This window comes from Lampetra fluviatilis, chromosome 16, assembly GCF_964198595.1.
Source record: "Lampetra fluviatilis chromosome 16, kcLamFluv1.1, whole genome shotgun sequence".
Classification (NCBI taxonomy): domain Eukaryota; kingdom Metazoa; phylum Chordata; class Hyperoartia; order Petromyzontiformes; family Petromyzontidae; genus Lampetra; species Lampetra fluviatilis.
Window position 1 is genome coordinate 4225129 of NC_136290.1, and position 21609 is coordinate 4246737.

Consider the following 21609-nt stretch of genomic DNA (forward strand, 5'->3'; position numbering starts at 1 on the left):
CACTGCGTGACGCTTCCGCACACGGGTCACATGACAGATGTGACGTCACAGCTCACTTGCCGTGCAAAATATATCCATTATTGCGCTCCCCCCCCAAAATACAAAAGTCTATTTGTATAATTTTTGCATAGTGTACAGTCTGGAAAGTACCTACATGGCAAATTTCAAGTTTGTTGCATGTCGGGAAGTAAACATCTTGAACAGACACATTCCCAAATTTCCCTTTTATATATATAGAATACAGACAGACCTTGCTTAGCGTGACCCCATAGAATGCCAATTCGTTATAGTGCTTGTCCTGGTGAAAAACTTTACCAAAGAAAACGTAAATCCAAACTTCACTTACGAGAACACACAGCGCCTGCCGCCATCCTTGTGCAATAGGTGGCTCCGACACGGTATGTAACTTCTGCATTATTTATTCAATTGGTACAGCCACCTCCTCTCGTTCTCGCGGATGCCGACCCGCTCTCGTGGCTGCGATGCCCCGCGCCACGTGGCGCTCACCCCGCTCTCTACCGCACCGCTACCTGGCGGCGCGCTGGGAGCAGCTGAGCGGCTCAAGGTTGAGCCGCCACGTGGCAGGTGGAGATGGCGGGGCAGCAGCGAAGGGGAGCTCCTCTTCGATCTTCAACCACCGACCCCTAACGTTGCCTTTGGCGTCCTCTGGTCTAGCACCAATTGAGACGAGGCTCTAAAGAAAGCCATCTCTAGACAATGCATGTATTCCATTGGAACCTCCTTTGCCAGTAGCAAAACATGATAATAGTTTTTTTACCCTTTAATCTGGCAACTGACACCTTTTTTACAAGGAGTCATGTTTGCATTGACCACAATACCTGCAGTCGGAATGCAAACAAAAAACACAACTCTGATAATGTACGCAGGCACGGAACGAGAGGTACGCGCGTCGATCACGAGTTGACATCCCTTGGTCGGTGGGCGATGTGGCATGGCTCCATTGCCCTCAGGTGCCGGTGGGTACGTCCCCTAAACTGCACAGGCCTTGGCGCGGGGCCTGTGAGGTTGGTGGACATTCGGAATCCCCAGAGTGTTCGCATCCAGTACGGTCAACGTCGTTGGTATGTTCACTCGTCACGGCTCAAACCCTATGTTGGTCCTTCATCCCCAGTTGTTGACCTGCCGGGGTCTGACGTGCCGAATGTGCCACTTGCCTCGCCCATTGTTTATATAAAGAGAGCTGTGAACGAAAGAGAAACAAGTAAACCCGTAAAAACAAAGTTTTTCACTCTAAATCCTTTATATGCGTGGCGGCTAAAGTCATCTTGTCCTCTGGCTTGAGATGGCTGCAATCTATGGGTCAGATGATTGTCTGCCAGTATTAAGCAATTGGTAATTAAATATTTAATTTGTTTTCCCTAAACAGTGTAAAATTTTGGGAAAAAAATTTCACGAAAATTAATTGTCACACACAACGAGTCTGTGTGGAAAATGTCAGCTCGATTGGATCACGGGAAGTGGGTTAAAAAACGAGCAAAAGATTTGCACGGTCCTAAGCAAGCAAGCGAACTTAATATAAAGGATTTAAAATATATTCGCCTGTGGAGGACGCGGGGATCGATCCCGCGACCTTTGGCATGGGAAGCGAGGGTGCTACCAACTGCGCTACTCCGCCACGGCCTGTGGAGGGGTTACGCTCTGGGCTCTTATACTGTGACGTTCAGCCAAAGCGATGAATGAGTTCTATTTGAATATATGTAAAATAATTTTTTTTTGCCTAAAAAGTGTAAAATTTTGGGAATTTTTTTTCACGAACATTAATTGTCTGGCACAACGAGTCTGTGTGGAAAATGTCAGCTCGATTGGATCACGGGAAGTGGGTTAAAAAACGACCAAAAGATTTGCACGGTCGTAAGCAAGCAAGCAAGCACGCAAGCAAGCACGCAAGCAAGCAAGCGAACTTAATATAAAGGATTTAATAAATAACCTGATTCCAGAAGTTGATTCCACGACCTTTATTACAAATGCAAACATGACTCCTTATAAAAAATGTGTCAGTTTTGTTGCCAGATAAAAGGGTAAAAAAACAATTTTAATGCATGTATTATCAGAGTGTGTTTTTGTTTGCATTTTGACCACAAGTATGGTGGTTAATGCAGACATGATTCCTTGTAAAAAGGTTTCAGTTTTGTTGCCAGAAAAAAGGGGAAAAACCCTATTATTATATGTTGGTACTGGCAAAGGAGGTCTAATGATGTAGTTCTTCACCCTTGTTTAAAAATCGCTTCATGGTTCTGCCCCACCCTATCTCGCGTCTCTTATTTCTTATTAGGTCCCATCTATCACCTGCGTTCACAATCTCACTGGTCCCTACTACGCCCCTCCTACCTGTGCTCAGTCACGTTTTTCGTTCCTCCCTTAAGACTTATCTTTTTATTACACGCTTTTATTTAACTCACTCTGTCTGTTGTGTTATCCTTAAAAAAATATTGTAACTCAATTTCAACCGTCTTCCCAATGTATCGACTGCAAACTTGGTATAGGTATGTCATACTGATGACAATACTATATTCTATCATTAAAAATATATATTTTTAAACATTTTTTACGGGTCTAATTGTCCACGCTCAACTCACGTTGCCTGTAAATCACCACGGTCCCTTACGTTATGGCAAGCTGCGGGGCCACTTCCTGGAGTCGTAGAGTTCTGCCATTAGGAGTACGGTACATTTCATTAAAGGGTGTTTTTTTAAAAAGTATTTTTTATATTTTTTTCAATAGCGTATCCCTCTACTTCCTGTCCTCGTCCTTGAAACCTTCACCGGCCTTCTCTCTCCTAACTTCGCCCCTCCCTTTCCCTATCATCGCCCTTCCTTGCCATCCCCTCCCCAACACTCAAACCCCATTCTTTTTCCCCATTAGCCATTTTTGCAAAGCGCATTCACAAAAGCGCTGTATAAAATCCCAGATAAAATAAGGTCCACACGAATTTTTCTCCGTCATTTCTCTTATGTACCCTTTCAATTCACACACTTCCCAAAAAACTCACCGCCCCCCCACCTTCTCCCACCTGACTCAAAATGAGATCATTTTACTACACGTAAAAATGTTGTGTATTGCAATTGAGATTGTGGCACGTCTTGTCATGACACACAATGTCTACTAGTTTAAGGTTTTCCCAAGTGAATAAAAGCCCATAAAAGTATCTCCAGTTGATCTGTCGACCGTTCGACTGTTCCAATGCAATCTTCAAGCTGGGCAGCACCACACGGGACTTCTCAATCCTGCACGTCCAGTGGGCCACACAACACCACAGGGCATTACAACAACACCACAGGGCATTACAACAACACCACAGGGCATTACAACTACACCACAGGGCATTACACCAATACCACAGGGCATTACAACAACACCACAGGGCATTACAACAACACCACAGGGCATTACAACAACACCACAGGGCATTACAACAACACCACAGGGCATTACAACTACACCACAGGGCACTACAACAACACCACAGGGCATTACAACAACACCACAGGGCATTACAACTACACCACAGGGCATTACAACAACACCACAGGGCATTACAACTACACCACAGGGCATTACAACAACACCACAGGGCATTACAACAACACCACAGGGCATTACAACAACACCACAGGGCATTACAACTACACCACAGGGCATTACAACAACACCACAGGGCATTACAACAACACCACAGGGCATTACAACAACACCACAGGGCATTACAACAACACCACAGGGCATTACAACAACATCACAGGGCATTACAACAACACCACAGGGCATTACAACAACACCACAGGGCATTACAACTACACCACAGGGCATTACACCAATACCACAGGGCATTACAACTACACCACAGGGCATTACACCAATACCACAGGGCATTACAACAACACCACAGGGCATTACAACAACACCACAGGGCATTACAACAACACCACAGGGCATTACAACAACACCACAGGGCATTACAACAACACCACAGGGCATTACAACAACACCACAGGGCATTACAACAACACCACAGGGCATTACAACTACACCACAGGGCACTACAACAACACCACAGGGCATTACAACAACACCACAGGGCATTACAACTACACCACAGGGCATTACAACAACACCACAGGGCATTACAACTACACCACAGGGCATTACAACTACACCACAGGGCATTACAACAACACCACAGGGCATTACAACAACACCACAGGGCATTACAACAACACCACAGGGCATTACAACTACACCACAGGGCATTACAACAACACCACAGGGCATTACAACAACACCACAGGGCATTACAACAACACCACAGGGCATTACAACAACACCACAGGGCATTACAACAACACCACAGGGCATTACAACAACACCACAGGGCATTACAACAACACCACAGGGCATTACAACAACACCACAGGGCATTACAACTACACCACAGGGCATTACAACAACACCACAGGGCATTACAACAACACCACAGGGCATTACAACAACACCACAGGGCATTACAACAACACCACAGGGCATTACAACAACACCACAGGGCATTACAACAACACCACAGGGCATTACAACTACACCACAGGGCATTACAACAACACCACAGGGCATTACAACAACACCACAGGGCATTACAACTACACCACAGGGCATTACAACAACACCACAGGGCATTACAACAACACCACAGGGCATTACAACAACACCACAGGGCATTACAACTACACCACAGGGCATTACAACAACACCACAGGGCATTACAACTACACCACAGGGCATTACAACAACACCACAGGGCATTACAACAATACTACAGGGCATTACACCAATACCACAGGGCATTACAACACCACAGGGCATTACAACAACACCACAGGGCATTACAACAATACCACAGGGCATTACACCAATACCACAGGGCATTACAACAACACCACAGGGCATTACAACAACACCACAGGGCATTACAACAATACTGCACGTTGAGTATAGGATATACAACACACACAGCTATACGCTCACCACTGCAAGGTAACAACAACACTGCAGTGCAGGGGTGTAATGATGCACCGATTACCGTATTTTCCCGCATATAACCCGCGGGGTATACCACTTTTTACAAACAAAACAAGACCCTGCGGGGTATATGGAGGTGCGGACTATCCCAAAAATATTTTACACGTGTGACACGTAAAATGTTTTCATGGTCGGACTATCCACTATGCAACACTTACCTTTGACTAAAGCACTGCTGAATAAACCACTCACACTAAAATTGCACATTTTATCACGTTTTAAATGATTCGAATTGTTTGTACAATTAAACGACAATGTTTGAAGTGGGCGCACTTTGTTTACCGGCGACGGGAGAGCTGGGGGGAGGGAAGAGAGAGAGGTGGGGGGGCGAGACAACGGAGTTACCGTAGTGCCGCTATTGTCTGCGAAGTGCGCAATTTACCAGTGCTAAAACTGTACTTACTTATCTACCAGTTATGTGTTACTTATCTATTGGATATTTACGTTTGTTACTTATTTACTGTCTTAAGTTCACTCGTTTCCGGTTAGTTTGTTTTCTTTGTGCACGTTATGATTTTAATGTGAACAATTGATAGTGGAATGTATTGCAAATGTAAACTTCGTATTAATATGATGGAATTAAGCTGCGGTAACGACGTTAAAGATATGCATGCGGGGTATATGGAGGTGCGGGCTATCCGAAATTTGTTTTACACAAAACGCTATTTTTGCGGGCTATATGTGGGAAAATACGGTATTATTTCTTATTAAACTCAGAAGTATTGACTCGTGTATCTAAGAATGTATTTTGTATGTCTATGGTTCACTTTATCCCTGCAGTCAACAGTGGCGGCTACATTCACCGCAATGTAAACAACAAGATTGGAATCTCAATGGAATCGTGATCATAGAATGTGACGACTCTTCAAATCGCCAGGTGGTGGGGGTTGGTGCACCATACTGTATACGAACATCAAAATACATAATAGCAATCACTAACTTCTGTTTGCTTCCTGATTGGTGATTTTCTACAAAATATCAACTCCTATTAATTTGTATTTCCATATTAATCTTCTCTAATTAATCGTCATGCTTCCATGGACACAATCTTATTAGGCTTAATATGCCCTTATTCTCAGCTTTCACCGACAATACCCTAATCCTCTGAAATGTATCTGTCCTGCACGTGTTTTATTTCACTGAACCTCTTCAGATCCCTTTCTAGATCGGTCTACCCTCTCATGCATTATATGAGGTTGCTGCTCTGAAACTGTGCGACTTCTGCCCCTCGTAAAGATAGCAACATATTTCAAATAAATACCCATTAATATAGGCCTCAGATGAATATCAGGTAAAAATAAATGTCTGTAGCTATAGGAATCTCACTAACACGTGTAATGTGAGGATATATCCGGGTGGTTGATTGATCACACCTCGTTACGATGATTGGCTCTACCGGTCCTGGCCCATAGCCAATGGGAAGAAGTCTAGGGGCGTGGCCCTGACGTAATGGGAAGGTGACATCTGTAAGTAGATGATTGGATCTGCTGGCTTTAGCCACAGCCAATGGGGGAACGAGTCAGGGGCGTGGTCCTGGGATCGTACGATGGAGTCTGGAAGATTCCATGGAGGTTAACCAGGACTGGTGGAAAGGCACCACGTGACTCAGGTATTAAAAGGGGTGGAGACGGGCAACACGTGGTCAGATCTGGAGCGAACGAAGGGTGAGGCCACGCAGGAGCGGGGGTCGAGGCCTGCCACGTGGCAGCAAGAGTCTCTCTCTCTCTCTCACGCTGTCTGTTAGCAGCGTGAAGGAGTAAGACAGGAGTGTTGTGAACGAAAGACAAATAAAGACCGGATTCCAGAAGTCGCTTCCACGACCTTTATTACACACGTATAAATCCCACTATCAACACCAAATTTGATTCTGAATTATTAACAATGTGAACTGAAAATTTCAATCTTCAGTCCTGATACAAGACCAATCACTGTATCAGTCAACCTGCATTCAGATGATAGATGTATTTACTTGTTAAAGATTCAGTTACTTATTTGCCGGTACTCTACAGACCCTTAGTAAAAAGCATGCTGGTGAACTGGAAGTCTGTTTTATCCATAATCTCTGTGCCACACCTCGTAATACTTGACCACAACACAAAACCCTCTGCCATCCATCAACTGCGCATGTATCTTCTTCCTTGCATCTATTTATTCCACATTATTGCAGCGTCGCCTTCACCTGTTTGCATCTTGCGAGACTTCCGTTTGGAAGTCGCCCCTCTATTACCCTTGGTATTGTCTCGCTACCCATACACCATTACCACAAGTTTGAAGGCATTTATACTTTACTCCAAACTCTTTTCACACTTTTAAAAACCTCCACTATTTAAAATCTTTAAAAGGGCCAATCACACTACACTATCAAACAATTGCACTCAACATGGTCCCCATAATGATGACCAATATGGTTTGCATGCACCATTTTATCACGTTCTCTCACTCCAATGACTGTCTTTTCTCCCCGTAGGACTTACTTATTTTCCAGTCGCTGACACCATCGAATATAATCTGCTTTATAAGCTACCGGCGCCACTGACGTGTTCCTGTCCTGCATCTGTACGCACAATTCCTCTCACGTGGTTACGACACATGGTCACTACTTCTCTGACTCGCTTGATGGAAGTGAATGGGAGCAAGAAAGTTACTGTTATGGGTGGGTGCAGGGACATACCGGTGGTCTAGGTTCCAGACGCTGAATCGTATTCTGCTCTCCCAGTTGGCATATGGGTTAATCTTGTGCTGATATTGACAGTCTTGTTGATTAAATGCACCCTGAAAATGTGGAGAAAAATTAGACCACTTCCCATCAAATGTGGGTAACCTCGTCCTCCGGTATTTGATTTGACCATGAGCAGTAATTCCTCTTGGCATTGTTCATGCCACCAAAAGACGGCAATGACTTCTTCTTTAGTGACATCTGAAAAAACATTATCTGGGAAATTCCATTCCTCCTGTGGTTAAAGATATTGTGTTTGCTATATAGGTCTGTGTAATAATATACTTACACTTCGATTTAAAGCTTTCGTGACTGCAGGGATTAATCTTCTTGGTTCTTTCGGTAAAGTCGCGTAGAAGGGAAATAATCAAATAATAAAAATTAAACATAATAAAATGCAATTGTATTTTATAATGTTTTATTTTTATTATATATACAATTGTATTTTATTATGTTTTATTTTTATTATTTTATTATTTCCCTTCTACGTGACTTTACCGAAAGAACCAAGAAGATACTTACACTTGTTTTAATGTTTTTGACTCTATCGTGCATTATGGCTCCTGGGAGCTACCTTTGTGTTTGCTGCTCTCATACTCCCATTGTTAATCACCTATCATATTCTCACCCATCTTCTTATCTATATTCCAATCTATCATCTTCTCATCTCCTATATTCTCATCTACCATCTCATCTATCACCTTCTCATCCACAATCTTCTCATCTACCATATATCATCTTCTCATCTATCATATTCTCATCCATGTTCATCTTACCCACTATTTCACGGACTTTTCCCCATTTAATTATTCAGCGTGCTCTGCCCTTATAAACAATACAAAAACATGATTGGAGTGCAAAGTAATATTAGAAAGTTAAACAAATCACCCAAACGCATACAACTAAACTATCCCCATCCTACCAAGCAAAGCCCAGTGAGGTATTCACTTATTTTTCAGTAGCGACCTGGCCACTACTGCATCTCTGTGGATGATTTTGTTGGGTATATGTGCATAAAACATGCCTTCATATGGCAGTGATTTCAAAGCCTTAATGTAATCTGTACTACTTTTTCTGAAATTCCTGCTTCGTAAAACTCGAGTACTGCATTTATTACACAGTTTCCAATAACTGCAATTACATGATTAGTCATCCCATTATCGATATATTATTATGGTGATATAATGCAAATAATTACCAGTCATGTAGCTAAGTAAAAAGGGACTGCCACGCACCTGGCAAGAGAATTGTCCATTGTTGCCACATAAACGCACTGCCACAGCAGCAGACTTATCGAAGTAATCCTGATTGAAGCATTGCGTCTGCAACTCATTCCTTATCAGCTGAAGCACCTCCTCGTATCTCTTCCGGTGCGCCATTGGAACTTTATTTTTATATGCGACTGCCTTAGAAGCAAAAAAGAAATAAAGTTAAACAAAAACATTCCATGGCAAACATTTCACCTTTTTCCCAAGTTACAGTTATAATCATTCGTAAGCATAGCCACCAGCGCACCACTAAACCATCACAATGCTAATTATAGTTATGCTTGATTTGCAACAAAATAACTTCCCTTACCCACCAAAATCCACTGCAATATTTCACCAACAATGAGATGAGGACTTGCCTTATCCCTGAACTTGCTGTAATTATATGCTACTGTTGATAATTACACTGTTTGATATGGCCATATATTCCTTTGCCTTGTTTTCCTTAAGCGCTATGGCATGTAATAATTACTTGACATATTGTTGATTCCCACGCTCATAAATACAATCTTTGACAAGTTGTGTAAAGGTGAAGGCGCAGCCCTGCAATTGCTTGATAACACCCCATTGTTAATGGAAGGGCCTCTCCGAGAGGGAGCTATAGAGGGGTGCGTTTATCCTCGGCTTCCATGCTGACCAGACAGACGATAGTGAGGTTGGAACACCCACCCTCTACCCGACTGCACACGACTTGCCGGTTATACTCACTGTAGGATACACATTCATATATATATTTTTATTTTACCAGGTAAGGCCCACTGAGATATACAGCTCTTTTTCTGAAGTAAAGTGGCCACAAATGACAGCTCAAGTGGCTTATCACGTAGAAATTTATAAATATGGAGGGAAAACCGGAGGACCCAGAAAAAAATACACAGGTGTACACGAGACATTACTGTAAATCAAATGGGATGGTTCCAATGAAACTAACATTTAAAATTTTTATATTGATCCCAAATCGTGACAATGCACTGAATCATGGCGGGTCGGTTAACCTTTACAAGCATGTTCACTATAAGTTGAAGTCTTATTTGTCATTATGCTTGTTAGTTAATTTTTTATTTCTGACGATTTTATCCTCAATGTTACTGGTGATAAGTGAATGCATTTTCTCACCAGGGCTGGGGGCAAAATAAGTTTGAGAACCACAGGCGTAAGGAGGCTGGGGATATAAGGAATCGGCCACGGCAGATCGGGGCTCACTTGGGACTCTATGCCACACGAGTTACGTAACTGGCTTCAGATAACAAGCCATTTGTTAACCACGTGGTAGAGTCCTCCTGTACATCTAAGTAGAGTAAACCCTCGCTATGCGCGAGTTCTGGATTCACCAAATGTATGTTGATTCCCTATTCGTGACCGGCTGAGCTCCGGTGTTCGCGAGTCTACGTAGTGCCGGTCCAGCGACACCAGGGAGGTGCGCGCAGAATGTTGTTACATTTGAAACGGTCTGCAAAGATTAAGCAAGCCCTCTCGGCTGCCCACTTCGTCCTCAGTCTCGCAGTGATCCCGTTTTGAACTCACTATTGTGCATCTTTTCTTTATACGTACTTAGTCGTCTCGTTTATACATTTTGGTATGAATGAGTCGACTGTGAGTTCCGTTAAGAAGGATGTGAATGCAATCAGGGAAAGTGTTGCGGCGAGCACTACCTCCCCAGAGTGCTCAAATGATAACTGTGCATTGTTATCAAACAGCTGCATCTCCCGTGGAGTCATCCTCACCATCACCACCACCACCACCTCCATTGTCGTCAAATCATCATCGGTGATAAAAAAAACATGTAATTATTTTTAATATATTATTTATTTACGTATTCTAGTAAATGTTATTAAGCATTTATAATTTCCCCCCTACGTTCACTCGTAACGTAACCCCATTTTTCCCATCGGAACAAGGTTTCTGCATTCGTGAGCATTTTCAAGAACGTAACCCTTGCGGATAGAGAAGCTTTAACTGCATTATGAAATATGTGTACAGCACAGACGTACGTCGCTTAAGTAACCCCGCATCCGCGTTTTGCAGCGGTAGCGCATCTCTTCCCGCTTATGCTTGAAGCGGTTCTCCACACCTGGGCACACACACAATGTACACGGACAGCCATATTAGAGGTGGCTTTTAGCATGATTTTGAAATTTGATTATTACGACATACATAACAGTATCAGATTACTTATTTAGACTGGAGGAATTCGATGAGCAATGAAGCTCTTTTCACAGATGTCCAGTATGGGCGGGTATGAACATTGTAACAACAAAAAATACAAAAACATGATATGAGTGCATAGTACAAGAAAGGTAAACAAATTACCCAAACACATACAAATAAAACTAAACCATCCCCACTCTATTAGAAAAAGCCACTGAGGTATTAACTGATTTCAGAAGCGACCTGGCTACAAATGATCGCTCAACAAAGTGGCCCATCATTTGGACATTTATAGCAGCAAAATAATCTAACTAGTCTTTATGCATATTTTTAAATGTGGAGGGAAAAACCAGAGGACCCGGAGAAAAAATTCACGCGAACACGGGGGAGAACATGCAAACTCTAAATATACAGGCACCAGGGTCTGGATTGAACCCCCGGCCTGCATACACCAGGCGAGGAAGATAACGTTGATATTATATTGTCAATCCACTGCTTTATGAGAGCCTCCTCCCACATGGCGTGTTTTTACCATACTTCGTGGTGCTGGGCTTTTTTTTCCTGCGCTGCCCTCTGCTGGCAACGTAGCCCCGCACGGCAGCATATACAACTCTTGTTTAACGCATGGTGGTAGCTCAACAACTGTGCAGGCTTCAAACCTGCTTGGCATCCGACATTTAATCCTCCGGGACTTTTAGAGGAGCCTTGGGGTTTGCTATGAGCAGTCTACGATGTAGTAAAAACCGCACTCCTGAAGACCCTGCAGGTGTGCAAGAGCTTCCGGTGGGCACCCACGAGAATGGGATCGATGTCCTTCTCTGTACTGCCGGAATCGTAGATTCAATGTCCAGCGATGCAGATCAGGCCATTGGAACCAGTGAACCCTGCAATTCTCAGCTGCCTGGACATTGCAAAGTCTAAAAGTGAGGCTCAATTCTTATCCTTGGCCCCTGACCCGCAGTGGTTTGGTACACATCTCAAAGGCAGTCCTCTCGGTATAAATCATCCACACTGAAGGCCATCTGGGGAGGGGCGGAGCCTAGCATAGGTTTCCTTTTCCTCAAGATCACCGACCTCGGTGGAGAGCGTAGACAGCGACAAGGGGCACCCAAAATATTACCCTCAACCTCATTCTCATCGTACGCTCACTGACCGCAGTGACCCCCCTGCCACTAAGGGAGCTTGTGCACCGTCGACTGCCGGTGTTCACCCCCCACGCTTTGCCAGACCAGTAGCGGTGTAACCACCACGACTATCTAGGCCTCCCTAGGGAGACAGCACCTCGGCAAGCAGCTCCTTTGACCTTTAGTCTACACAGTTGCCGTGATAGGAGGGGTAAGAGTGATATCATAGTGGGAATTCTGTTTGAATTCACAAGTGTACTTAATGGCACCCACCTTCAAACCACTTAGGGTCATCTTTCCGGGATTCCTTTTCCGAGCAGTCTTCAATGGAATTTAGAAAATTCTTTAAGATTTTTGTGGAATTTCCATTAGGATCATTCCGAAAAATTTCAAGCACGTCGTGTGTGGGTCTTTCAAAATGACCCATTGCATGAGACACGGCATGCACACCCACTGAGGCACAAAAAACACACAATGCACAGCTGTTAGATGCAGGTCTGTAGAGACTCAATTTTACAAGCCAGGTCGCCCTTACAAAAGAGTTCCAGATGAAAAGAAAATCACATTTACGATTTGTATAGATTACTAGCGGTAAGTACCCGGCATTGCCCGGGCGAAAAAGGCAGTCACACACATGGACTTACACACAGACGTCGACCCACACACATAGAAACACATCGACTTAGATGCACACACACACATATGGTTAAACCCAGGATGGATTGTTAGCAGGCCAGCCTAAATGTTTCTAACCGGCGAAGATGTTTCATTAGGGGGGTCCACGTTTCGCAGGCATAGAGAAGGGAGGGAATTACCATGGCCGAGAAGACCTGGAGCTTCATACGGAGCGAGAGACCAGGTAGCTTCCACACAGCGTAACGCAGCCGATGAAAAGATAACGACGCTCGACTGATTTGGAGTGAGACCTCTGCTATTAAACCGGAGCCAGTCATGAGCACACTGGCCAGGTATGGGAATCTCTCCAATCTCCCCACAACTGCCGCATCACCAATTGTGAGTTGTGGGGGTGGATTGTTCGATGGTACAAAATACCCAGGCAGGTGCTTAGTTTTGGTGGGGCTGATGGTAAGGCCCCACCTCTTAGTGGCAAGCTCCAAGTTCAGCAGCAGTGCCTCCAACTCCTCCTCTGAGTGAGCAGCAATCACCAGAGCATCAGCATACATAACATGGTTGAGCAATATGGAGCCATCCCTTGACCACACGCGGGCATCGATCAGCCTCCCATTGTATCTGTACTATATGGCAATTCCTCTGGTACAGCCATTGAAGGCTTCACGAACTATGTGGTCAAAAGATATGTTAAATAATGTGGGAGCCAGAGGACATCCCTGTCACACCCCAAGGTGTAGAGGGAATGGCTCTCACTGACGGCCACGTAGTTTGACGTGGGGTCGCTCACCATCATGAAGGTCCTTAAGGAATCGTGAGCAAAGGGTGAGGGATTCCGAAAGCATGAAGAACAACCCAGAGGCCAGGCCTACTGATGGTATCATAGGCCTTGAGCAGGTCAATAAAGCACATACATTCACTGACACGTGCACATGGACCTACATATCCTTAAAGAAATGGACTTACACTGACTCACATGGAGCCAAGCACACAAAGCGACTAACACACACGCCCATGGACTGACACACACAGACATATCGACTCACACACACAAGCACATGCACTTAGATGACGTAAGCTATCGAAACAATAGACATGCATTGAAGAAATAAGCAGAAATAAGTGTAAATTAAAGAGCAGCAGTACGCACAGGTAAGTTGAGAAGCAGGCTACAGTCTAGATTATAGACTGCCAGTACGCCGACTCAATGACATAAGCATTGCTACAGTCGACATAAAAAGCTGGCAATACGGGCAGCATCTGAAAAAGCAGAATACAGTCGACATGAAAGGCTGGCAGTACACTGAGTGAGGTAAAGAAGCAGGCAACAGATTATAGACTGGCAAAAGGAAAATTAGCAGTGTAGATAATAGAGTGGCAGTGGCACTGACGTTAATTAATCAACAGGCAGCAGACCACATCACAGACCGTCGCAGCGTCATAAAAGCACAGCTAAAAAGGGAATTTTTAGCAACCTAATAATGAAAATTTTGTTTTGTGCACACATTATTGTAATATCTGCGAACGTATTTGTTGAAGAATAGTAAACAATACTACTCCTATAATGCTATCTAAGCTCTGTAATAATATTAATATCTACGGACTCTATAGCAGTAACTGCACATATCGTGTTGGGGGGGGGCGAAGAGGACATCACGCAGTGAAGAAATAGCCACAGCGTTATGTGTATATTTATTGCATGTTCAACTCGTAAAAGAAAATGTCCCCCGTGAGCGCGACCGAACGCGCATCACTTGGCAGGGTCCGCCCCCCCCCCCCGCACGCAATTGGTGTGAGTTGGTACGGTCGATGTCGCGCAATAAATAAATATAGCAAAATCCCACTAAATCGCTAATTTAACTAATTGAAAGGTGGCGGACGTGAAAAAGGAATAGCCTATTCCCACCGCGGGGCTTAGGGCATGCTGGCTAGCAAAACAATTTCGACAAAAACCCCGCCGTTCGAGAGCCAAATCCCTCGCAAGCACGCGCGATATCAGATTTTTGGGGGGATTTTCAGATTTTTTTTATCATTTACATCTCATGCCAACAACGATGATGTCACCCGACGTCATGTGACGCCATTTTTGGGTTCAGTCTCCTGGATCTGTCAAATAGGGTTTGGCCAGTAGACGTCATAGACACCTGTTCGTCCGGGGTCTCCGGCACAAGCTTAGTTATATTTTTAACACGTGTTTTAGTGGTAATTGAATTGAAGGTGGAGGCGTTACCAGCTCCTCGCACCCGTTCAGCGCCCCCATTGGCCGCTGTGGTGACTACGAGCGCCATTAGAGGAACAGCCGATTGGAATTGGCCTTGCACACATTACATTGCTCAGAGTCTCCACAGCGGCACGACCAAGGAGGTAGGTAGGGGTTGTTTTTGCCGGAACACCCAGACAGAAACACAAAGATCCCACACATCGCCTTAACAGACGGTTGGGCAAGTGCTGTTATCGAGTACCTATGAAGGCCGGAACGACACACGAGGGGGTGAGTGGCCAGCACTACACCTGACCCGCCTTTGACCCCCCAGTGGTGATGTTTACACACCGCACCAAATAATTATTTGAGGCCGAATCAACCTAGGGGAGGCTCAGGACCCATTCAGATAATCGTCACTGGTGTTGGTCGTGAGCGGCAATCGAACTGGGGTCGCCAGGTTGGTAGCACAGCGAACTCGCCATTGCACTACTGCTCCCCACATACACGAGGGCACGCGCACACACTCACTTTCACACGTGAACACTTTCACACATGAACACTTTGACACACACACACTCATGTGCAGGTGCACGCACACACACACACTCATGTGCAGGTGCGCGCACACAAACACTCCCAGCACGAGGCTGACTCATGACACCTCGCGGAGGATCGCTCCGCTGCACAAAACAGTCCTGCGGTTCAGTTTGAAAGTCCGAGTTTGCGTTTTAAGTTGATGTTAAAATACATTTTATATAAGCTGGTTAGTTTTTCTGGGTGTTCGTAAGTCGGTGTTCGTAAGTCGATGACTGTCTATACAGTACAGTTAACAGTGACATCGGTTTACGGTTTTTCGGTTAACGTTTCGCCTCCCATGGTTTCGACTAACGTTAAAAATATGAATAACGGTACGTTGACGTTATGCACGCGGGCACCAATTTTGACCAATCAGAACGCTCGTAAGTGGAGTTGTGCATGCCTCAGCCAATCAGCGATGTCCATTTATGAGCGTTTATACCTCGATTGGCTTTTTTTACATTACGTTGTTTGTCTTGGCAGTGGAAACAGCTCTCTTGCAGACTCAGTGATTTGTTTTACTTATTTTTCAACTTACAAGTGAATTCGATTAAGTGTTATTTGAGTTAACAGTAGTTTTCGTGGAACGGATTAAAAACGCAAACCGAGGGACTATACTGTATTTTCTTTCAAGGCAGGGTTCATGAAGAGTGTTTCGGTTTTTTATTGTTGTACTTGTGTAGCTACTGCCAACTTGTAGCAGCATCACCAAATAGTTGTTCAACCTAAGATAGGATGCTTTGTATGTTGAACCCGTTGTTTGCCAAAGGCCTAATAAAATGAATTGCAAACCGCCCATGTCTGTGTGGATGTTATGGTGTGTGCTAGGTACACTCACCTTCTGTCCAACGCTCGTTACGTTTTAAAATGACCAGGCAGGTATTCTTGTCAAGCACAGAAAAATAATCCTCATCCACCGCTGTCCCATCCTCCAAGCAGACACGCAGAGGCCTATCCTTTTTCTGGAAACAAAGGCGGGGAGGCGGGGGGGAATTCAAGCGCCATTACTACAAGAACAATTTGTGACTTCATTGTACCGATGAGTTCTAATAAGGCTGAAACCGGTCTATAGCTGCATCTCTCTATCACTGCTGCTGTATGTCAGTCGGGTCACTTTTCTCAAATGTATTTGATGGGTGACATTAAGACAAGAGGACCACAGTGCAGTTATTCAGGAACCTTTGATGGTTGTTTTCATAATGCTCAAAGGCTGAGCGTTTTGTGGACATGGTGTGTGTGCAGTATTGTACAAAAATATCAACTGTAGTTCCACCTATGGTATATTCGTTGGCATAATGTTGAAATTCTTTCACACAATATCATGTCCAACCGTTCTAGATTTGAAGCTTTCGTGACTGCAAGGATTCATATTCTTAGGTTTTTTCGGTAAAGTCACGTAGGTAAAAAAATTAAATAAAAAATCAAATAAAAATCACGACGTTTCGGAGGCAACACAAGCTTCCGTCTTCAGGTGGAACCGTCACAGCACGCTTGCTGTATCAAGTAAATGAGAAATTCCAAGAGATACTACCCTGTATATATACTGGTTGAGGGGGGGATGAGCCAGGACAGGTCCCCTTTTTATTATTATGGTAAGGTTGGTGCGGCTTGAGACTACGACTGAGCTTTTGTTATGTAGACTGGCTGGGAGGGGGGGGGTGCCAGAGTTGTTAAAGTGCAACTGCTGCTAATGGGACAGAGCCTCTGCCATGTAGATGGTAAAAGTGTAGTATTCTGAATGACGGCGGGAAACCACTTGACGGGTAGCACACTTTATTGTCACTTGTCTTGCCACAATAACACGTGTGGTCACTATTTCTCACGCTACACGTTCCAACCGACACGTGTGGTCACTACAGCTCACGCTACACGTTCCACCCGACACGTGTGGTCACTACAGCTCACGCTACACGTTCCACCCGACACGTGTGGTCACTACAGCTCACGCTACACGTTCCACCCGACACGTGTGGACACTACAGCTCACGCTACACGTTCCACCCGGCTACACACACACGGGCATTCCAGCCCCGTAGCATCCGGGGAACCTACAGACCCACCCCAGCTTGTGCGTGGGTCACGACCTCTGGGTCCCGCGGCCCGGCCCTCACACGGACGTCCGGCCCCGGGTCCCAAGGTCCCGCCTCCGAGCCACACAGGGCCCCGGTCCCTACAGGGACAGCGGGACTAGGGGTCTCAGGGCCCTATCTCTTCCTCCTCCGTCTTCTGTCTTCACTGGTCACCAACTCCACGAGCGCCCGCGCGCACCGCCTTATATAGCCCTCCGCTCCGAGGAGACGGAGCCTATGCGGACCGCGATGTGAGCACCCACCTTAGTTGACCAATCACCACGCCCTGCCACACGATCCCTTCGCTGTCAGCGCGCGTCACCAACACACAGCCAATCACCACCACATAACCCATGACCCCGCGCTGACCTATGATCCCTCACTCTCAGCGCGCGTCACCAACACACACAGCCAATCACCACGCGCTGACACACGATCCTTACCGCCAGCGCGTATCACCACTACAAAAGCACAAAAGCAGGTCAGGAAGAAACAGCCTCCTGCTATGTTGCTTGGTGGGTAAAACTTATAGCAGGAAACCAGCGTGTGAAAAAAGAAGCTTATTACATTTTTAGTTCTTTTAGTCATTTAAAAAAAAATATTTATATTATTTTATGATTAGTGTCTGCTGCTGCGTCCTGTACTGCGCTTTGAGATCCTTGATGAAAAGCGCTAGAAATGTGTAATTATACTTTTTATAACCGGCTTGTAAAGGACCATCCACTTCACAAGTCAATGACTTGTCCCGATTTGGGGTTGTGACACCATACTTCACCATCATGGTCAGTGATGGCGAAGCATTTGAACCATTAACTTTAATTTCGTTTGAGTTTTCCCCGTGCTTCCATGAAGCCCTGTGCTGTACGCGAAGGACGACTCGCACGGATGATCCCAACCGAGCAAAATACTCGGCACACTCCCCAGATTGTTCACAGGTGAGGGGGGGGGGGCCTGCGTGCCAGCACGTGGGGAAGGAACCCAGCTCTCGAAGCAAGTAACCATCTAGACAGCAGCAAAGCTGTCAACCCACACGGCTCACCCGTATTCTTGTACAGGGACATTTCGTTTTCAGGTCCATACGGCGTACAGCCGGTTCAATACGGGCAACAACAAAAAACGTGTCCGTTTCTCCCTTGTGATGGGACTTTTCAGGATGAACGTTGAGATTTATAAGGGGCACGGGGGTGACCAATAAGGTCTGGATTGGTCTGTAATAAGGTAGGTGTGGTGCCACGACCACGGAGCAACTCCGCAAACGCCGCAATCCCCTCCCGGCCCCACACTAAACACACACCCACACACAGTGCACCCATGTAGCGTCCTGACGGGGGGTTGCCTGGCACATCGGGTTTTAATCCGAAGGGCCCCTAGAGGGAGAGTCCCACGGTTTCCCGGTGCCAGGAGATTGGCCGACCCTCACAGGACAGGTGACATTGCGGTGCCCCTAAATTGGCTTAAGATTGCATGGGCGCAGAACGAAAAGGTTCAAATTAACACGTAGGCTTTCGCGACCAATATTATTCATAATATAGGTTTTTGGGTCAGATCGCGTTATTTATAAATGTGTCGTAACCCTCCACCACCCGACATGGCCAAACAGTAAAAAATGTGTCACGTTTTTCAAAGGACAAAATAATTCACTTCTTTAGCCCACCGGTGTGCTGAAGAGAGAATCAACAGCATTTTAAAATTTGAGTACGACGTTTCGCTGATAATTACAATCAGTAATTATGGGCAAACCGCAATGAGTTACTCACGACACTGGGAGAGGCGGAGGGTGGAATATTGGGCAGAAGGGCAGACCAGTGGGTTAGAATTAATGAGCACGGGAGGACAATGGGTCGCAGCAGCAGCAGCAGACCCCGTGGCCCTCCATGTAGACGGCGCAGGTGAGCGCGCAATTGGCTGCGCAGTACAATGCCACCCTGGGCCTTTGAAGTGAGGGGAATAGGCCACGGTAGAGACAGAGGGACGACGACGGGAAGCACGGGTAGGCGCCCGATTGGCTGCGCGGTATGACATCACCCTGGGCCTTTGAAGTTTAGAGAATAAATATAGGTGCCCCGGGACGGTGAGTTCTGTTGTCTTCAACCTCCGGGCGATCCAGACCCACTCCCGGCCGTCCTGCCTCCTCTAGCTGCTCACAGCATCCGTGTAATGCCAGCGAGTGCTAATACGAGGCAGTGATAAGCGAGGGTTTCGCTCGTCCATCTCCCTCCGACTCTCACAGCGTCCATGCGATACCGTAAGTACAGCTACGAGGTATGTGGTAGAACGTTTGTGTAACTGGGTTCATAGGCAGAGTTACGCTAGGCTCTCCTCGCGAAATATTCCTCCTCCGGGTAATGGGTATTGGCGCCATTAATAAACTTTAGTTCAGAATATCGGTGTAGTGTGATTTCTGTGTGTGTGGGCAGAGCCTCGGCGTAGCGTCTGTGATCTGTGTGTGGTGCGTCTGCGTGGAGAGACGGGGTGCCCTGCGTGAGCGTAGGGCTGCAGCGTGGGGGTGGTGTGAGTGATTTGAGCGTGCACGTGAGGCGGGTCTACTGCAGCACATAGAGCCGCCGTCGTTTGCGCGTGCTTGCACTCGCGTGCGTGTTTACACAGCGCGTTGCGTTTACACAGTATAAATCTGTTAACGGTGAGGCGTGTCCCCTAGCCCTGTCCAGCCGTTCCTTTCCCGCTAGCATTAGCCTGTTTGCACGGCAGATTAAGGCTTATCCACCCGGTGGGGGGTAGGTGAGCATATTCATACAGCCGCCGTTTTTTTCAGTTTGTATTAGCATTGCGGGCACGCGGATTAGGGCTGAACCACCAGGAGGGGCACGTGCATATTCATACGGCTATTTCTAGAGCTAGCCTTTGTGTGCAACGAGCGCCTGCAGGGGCGCGCGCGTGCACGCAGCCACCTCCGTGTTCGTGGTGGTGTACGTGGGCGTGGGGGAGATAACCCCGGGCGGTGGTGAGCCAGCCAGTAGAAGGGGGAGTGGAGGGGGTGCACGTGGGCCTCCACATAGGGGTTGACAGGTTTGTATACGCGATAAACCACAACAACAACAACGCGAAATAGTAGCTAGAGAACAAACTAATACTCCTCCATTCACACAACTCACCTCTGCGAGCTTCAGTTTCCTCGCTGCCTTCTTAAGCAGCTGGCACAGGCTGACGGCCACCACGCCGAATCTCTGAGCGTCTGACGGGACCCGCACCCTGAACATGCGGGGAGAGTCCCTCTCCATCGCAAACTAGGACCCGACGCGTGGGTGGTGGTGGTGTGGTTGGTGGGGGGGTGGTGTGGGTGGTGGTAGTGTGGGTGGTGGTGGTATGGTTGGTGGGGGGGTGGTGGTGGTGGTGTGGATGGTGGTAGTGTGGTTGGTGGGGGAGGGGATAGTGTTCGTGAGATGTTACTGATACAGAGGCAGTAGTTGATGGTCTAAGTGGCGAGTACCGATACAGCCTTCACACCACGCACACCACACACACCACGCCACGCACACCACACCACGCAGATCGGGAGCGCCTGCGAGGGGAGCGAAGAGAACCGAAAGCAAAACCCAAAAGGGGTAAGGAAGTGAGTTCAGAGTGCGGAACTCTTCACCACGGGGAGCTGTGGGTGGGGGGGGGGAGCTGTGGGTGGGGGAGCTGTGAGTGGAGGGGGAGCTGTGGGTGGGGGGGAGCTGTGGGTGGAGGAGCTGTGGGTGGGGGGGGGGAGCTGTGGGTGGAGGAGCTGTGGGTGGGGGGGGGAGCTGTGGGTGGGGGAGCTGTGGGTGGGGGGGAGCTGTGG

The 21609-nt window shown here is 46.5% G+C and overlaps 1 protein-coding gene across 1 annotated transcript; it reads right to left on the reverse strand.

Moving 5' to 3' along the window:
• Positions 1-2063: 2063 nt before the first annotated feature.
• On the reverse strand, positions 2064-21298 carry LOC144936392 (DNA fragmentation factor subunit beta-like). Its single transcript, XM_078863442.1, has 7 exons — positions 20939-21298; positions 16595-16718; positions 12621-12800; positions 11067-11146; positions 9043-9213; positions 7763-7863; positions 2064-3245 (listed from the first exon to the last, which is right to left on the reverse strand). Exons 1-7 carry the CDS (start codon positions 21062-21064, stop codon positions 3056-3058), a joined length of 972 nt encoding a protein of 323 aa, XP_078719568.1. The 5' UTR covers positions 21065-21298; the 3' UTR covers positions 2064-3055.
• Positions 21299-21609: the final 311 nt, after the last annotated feature.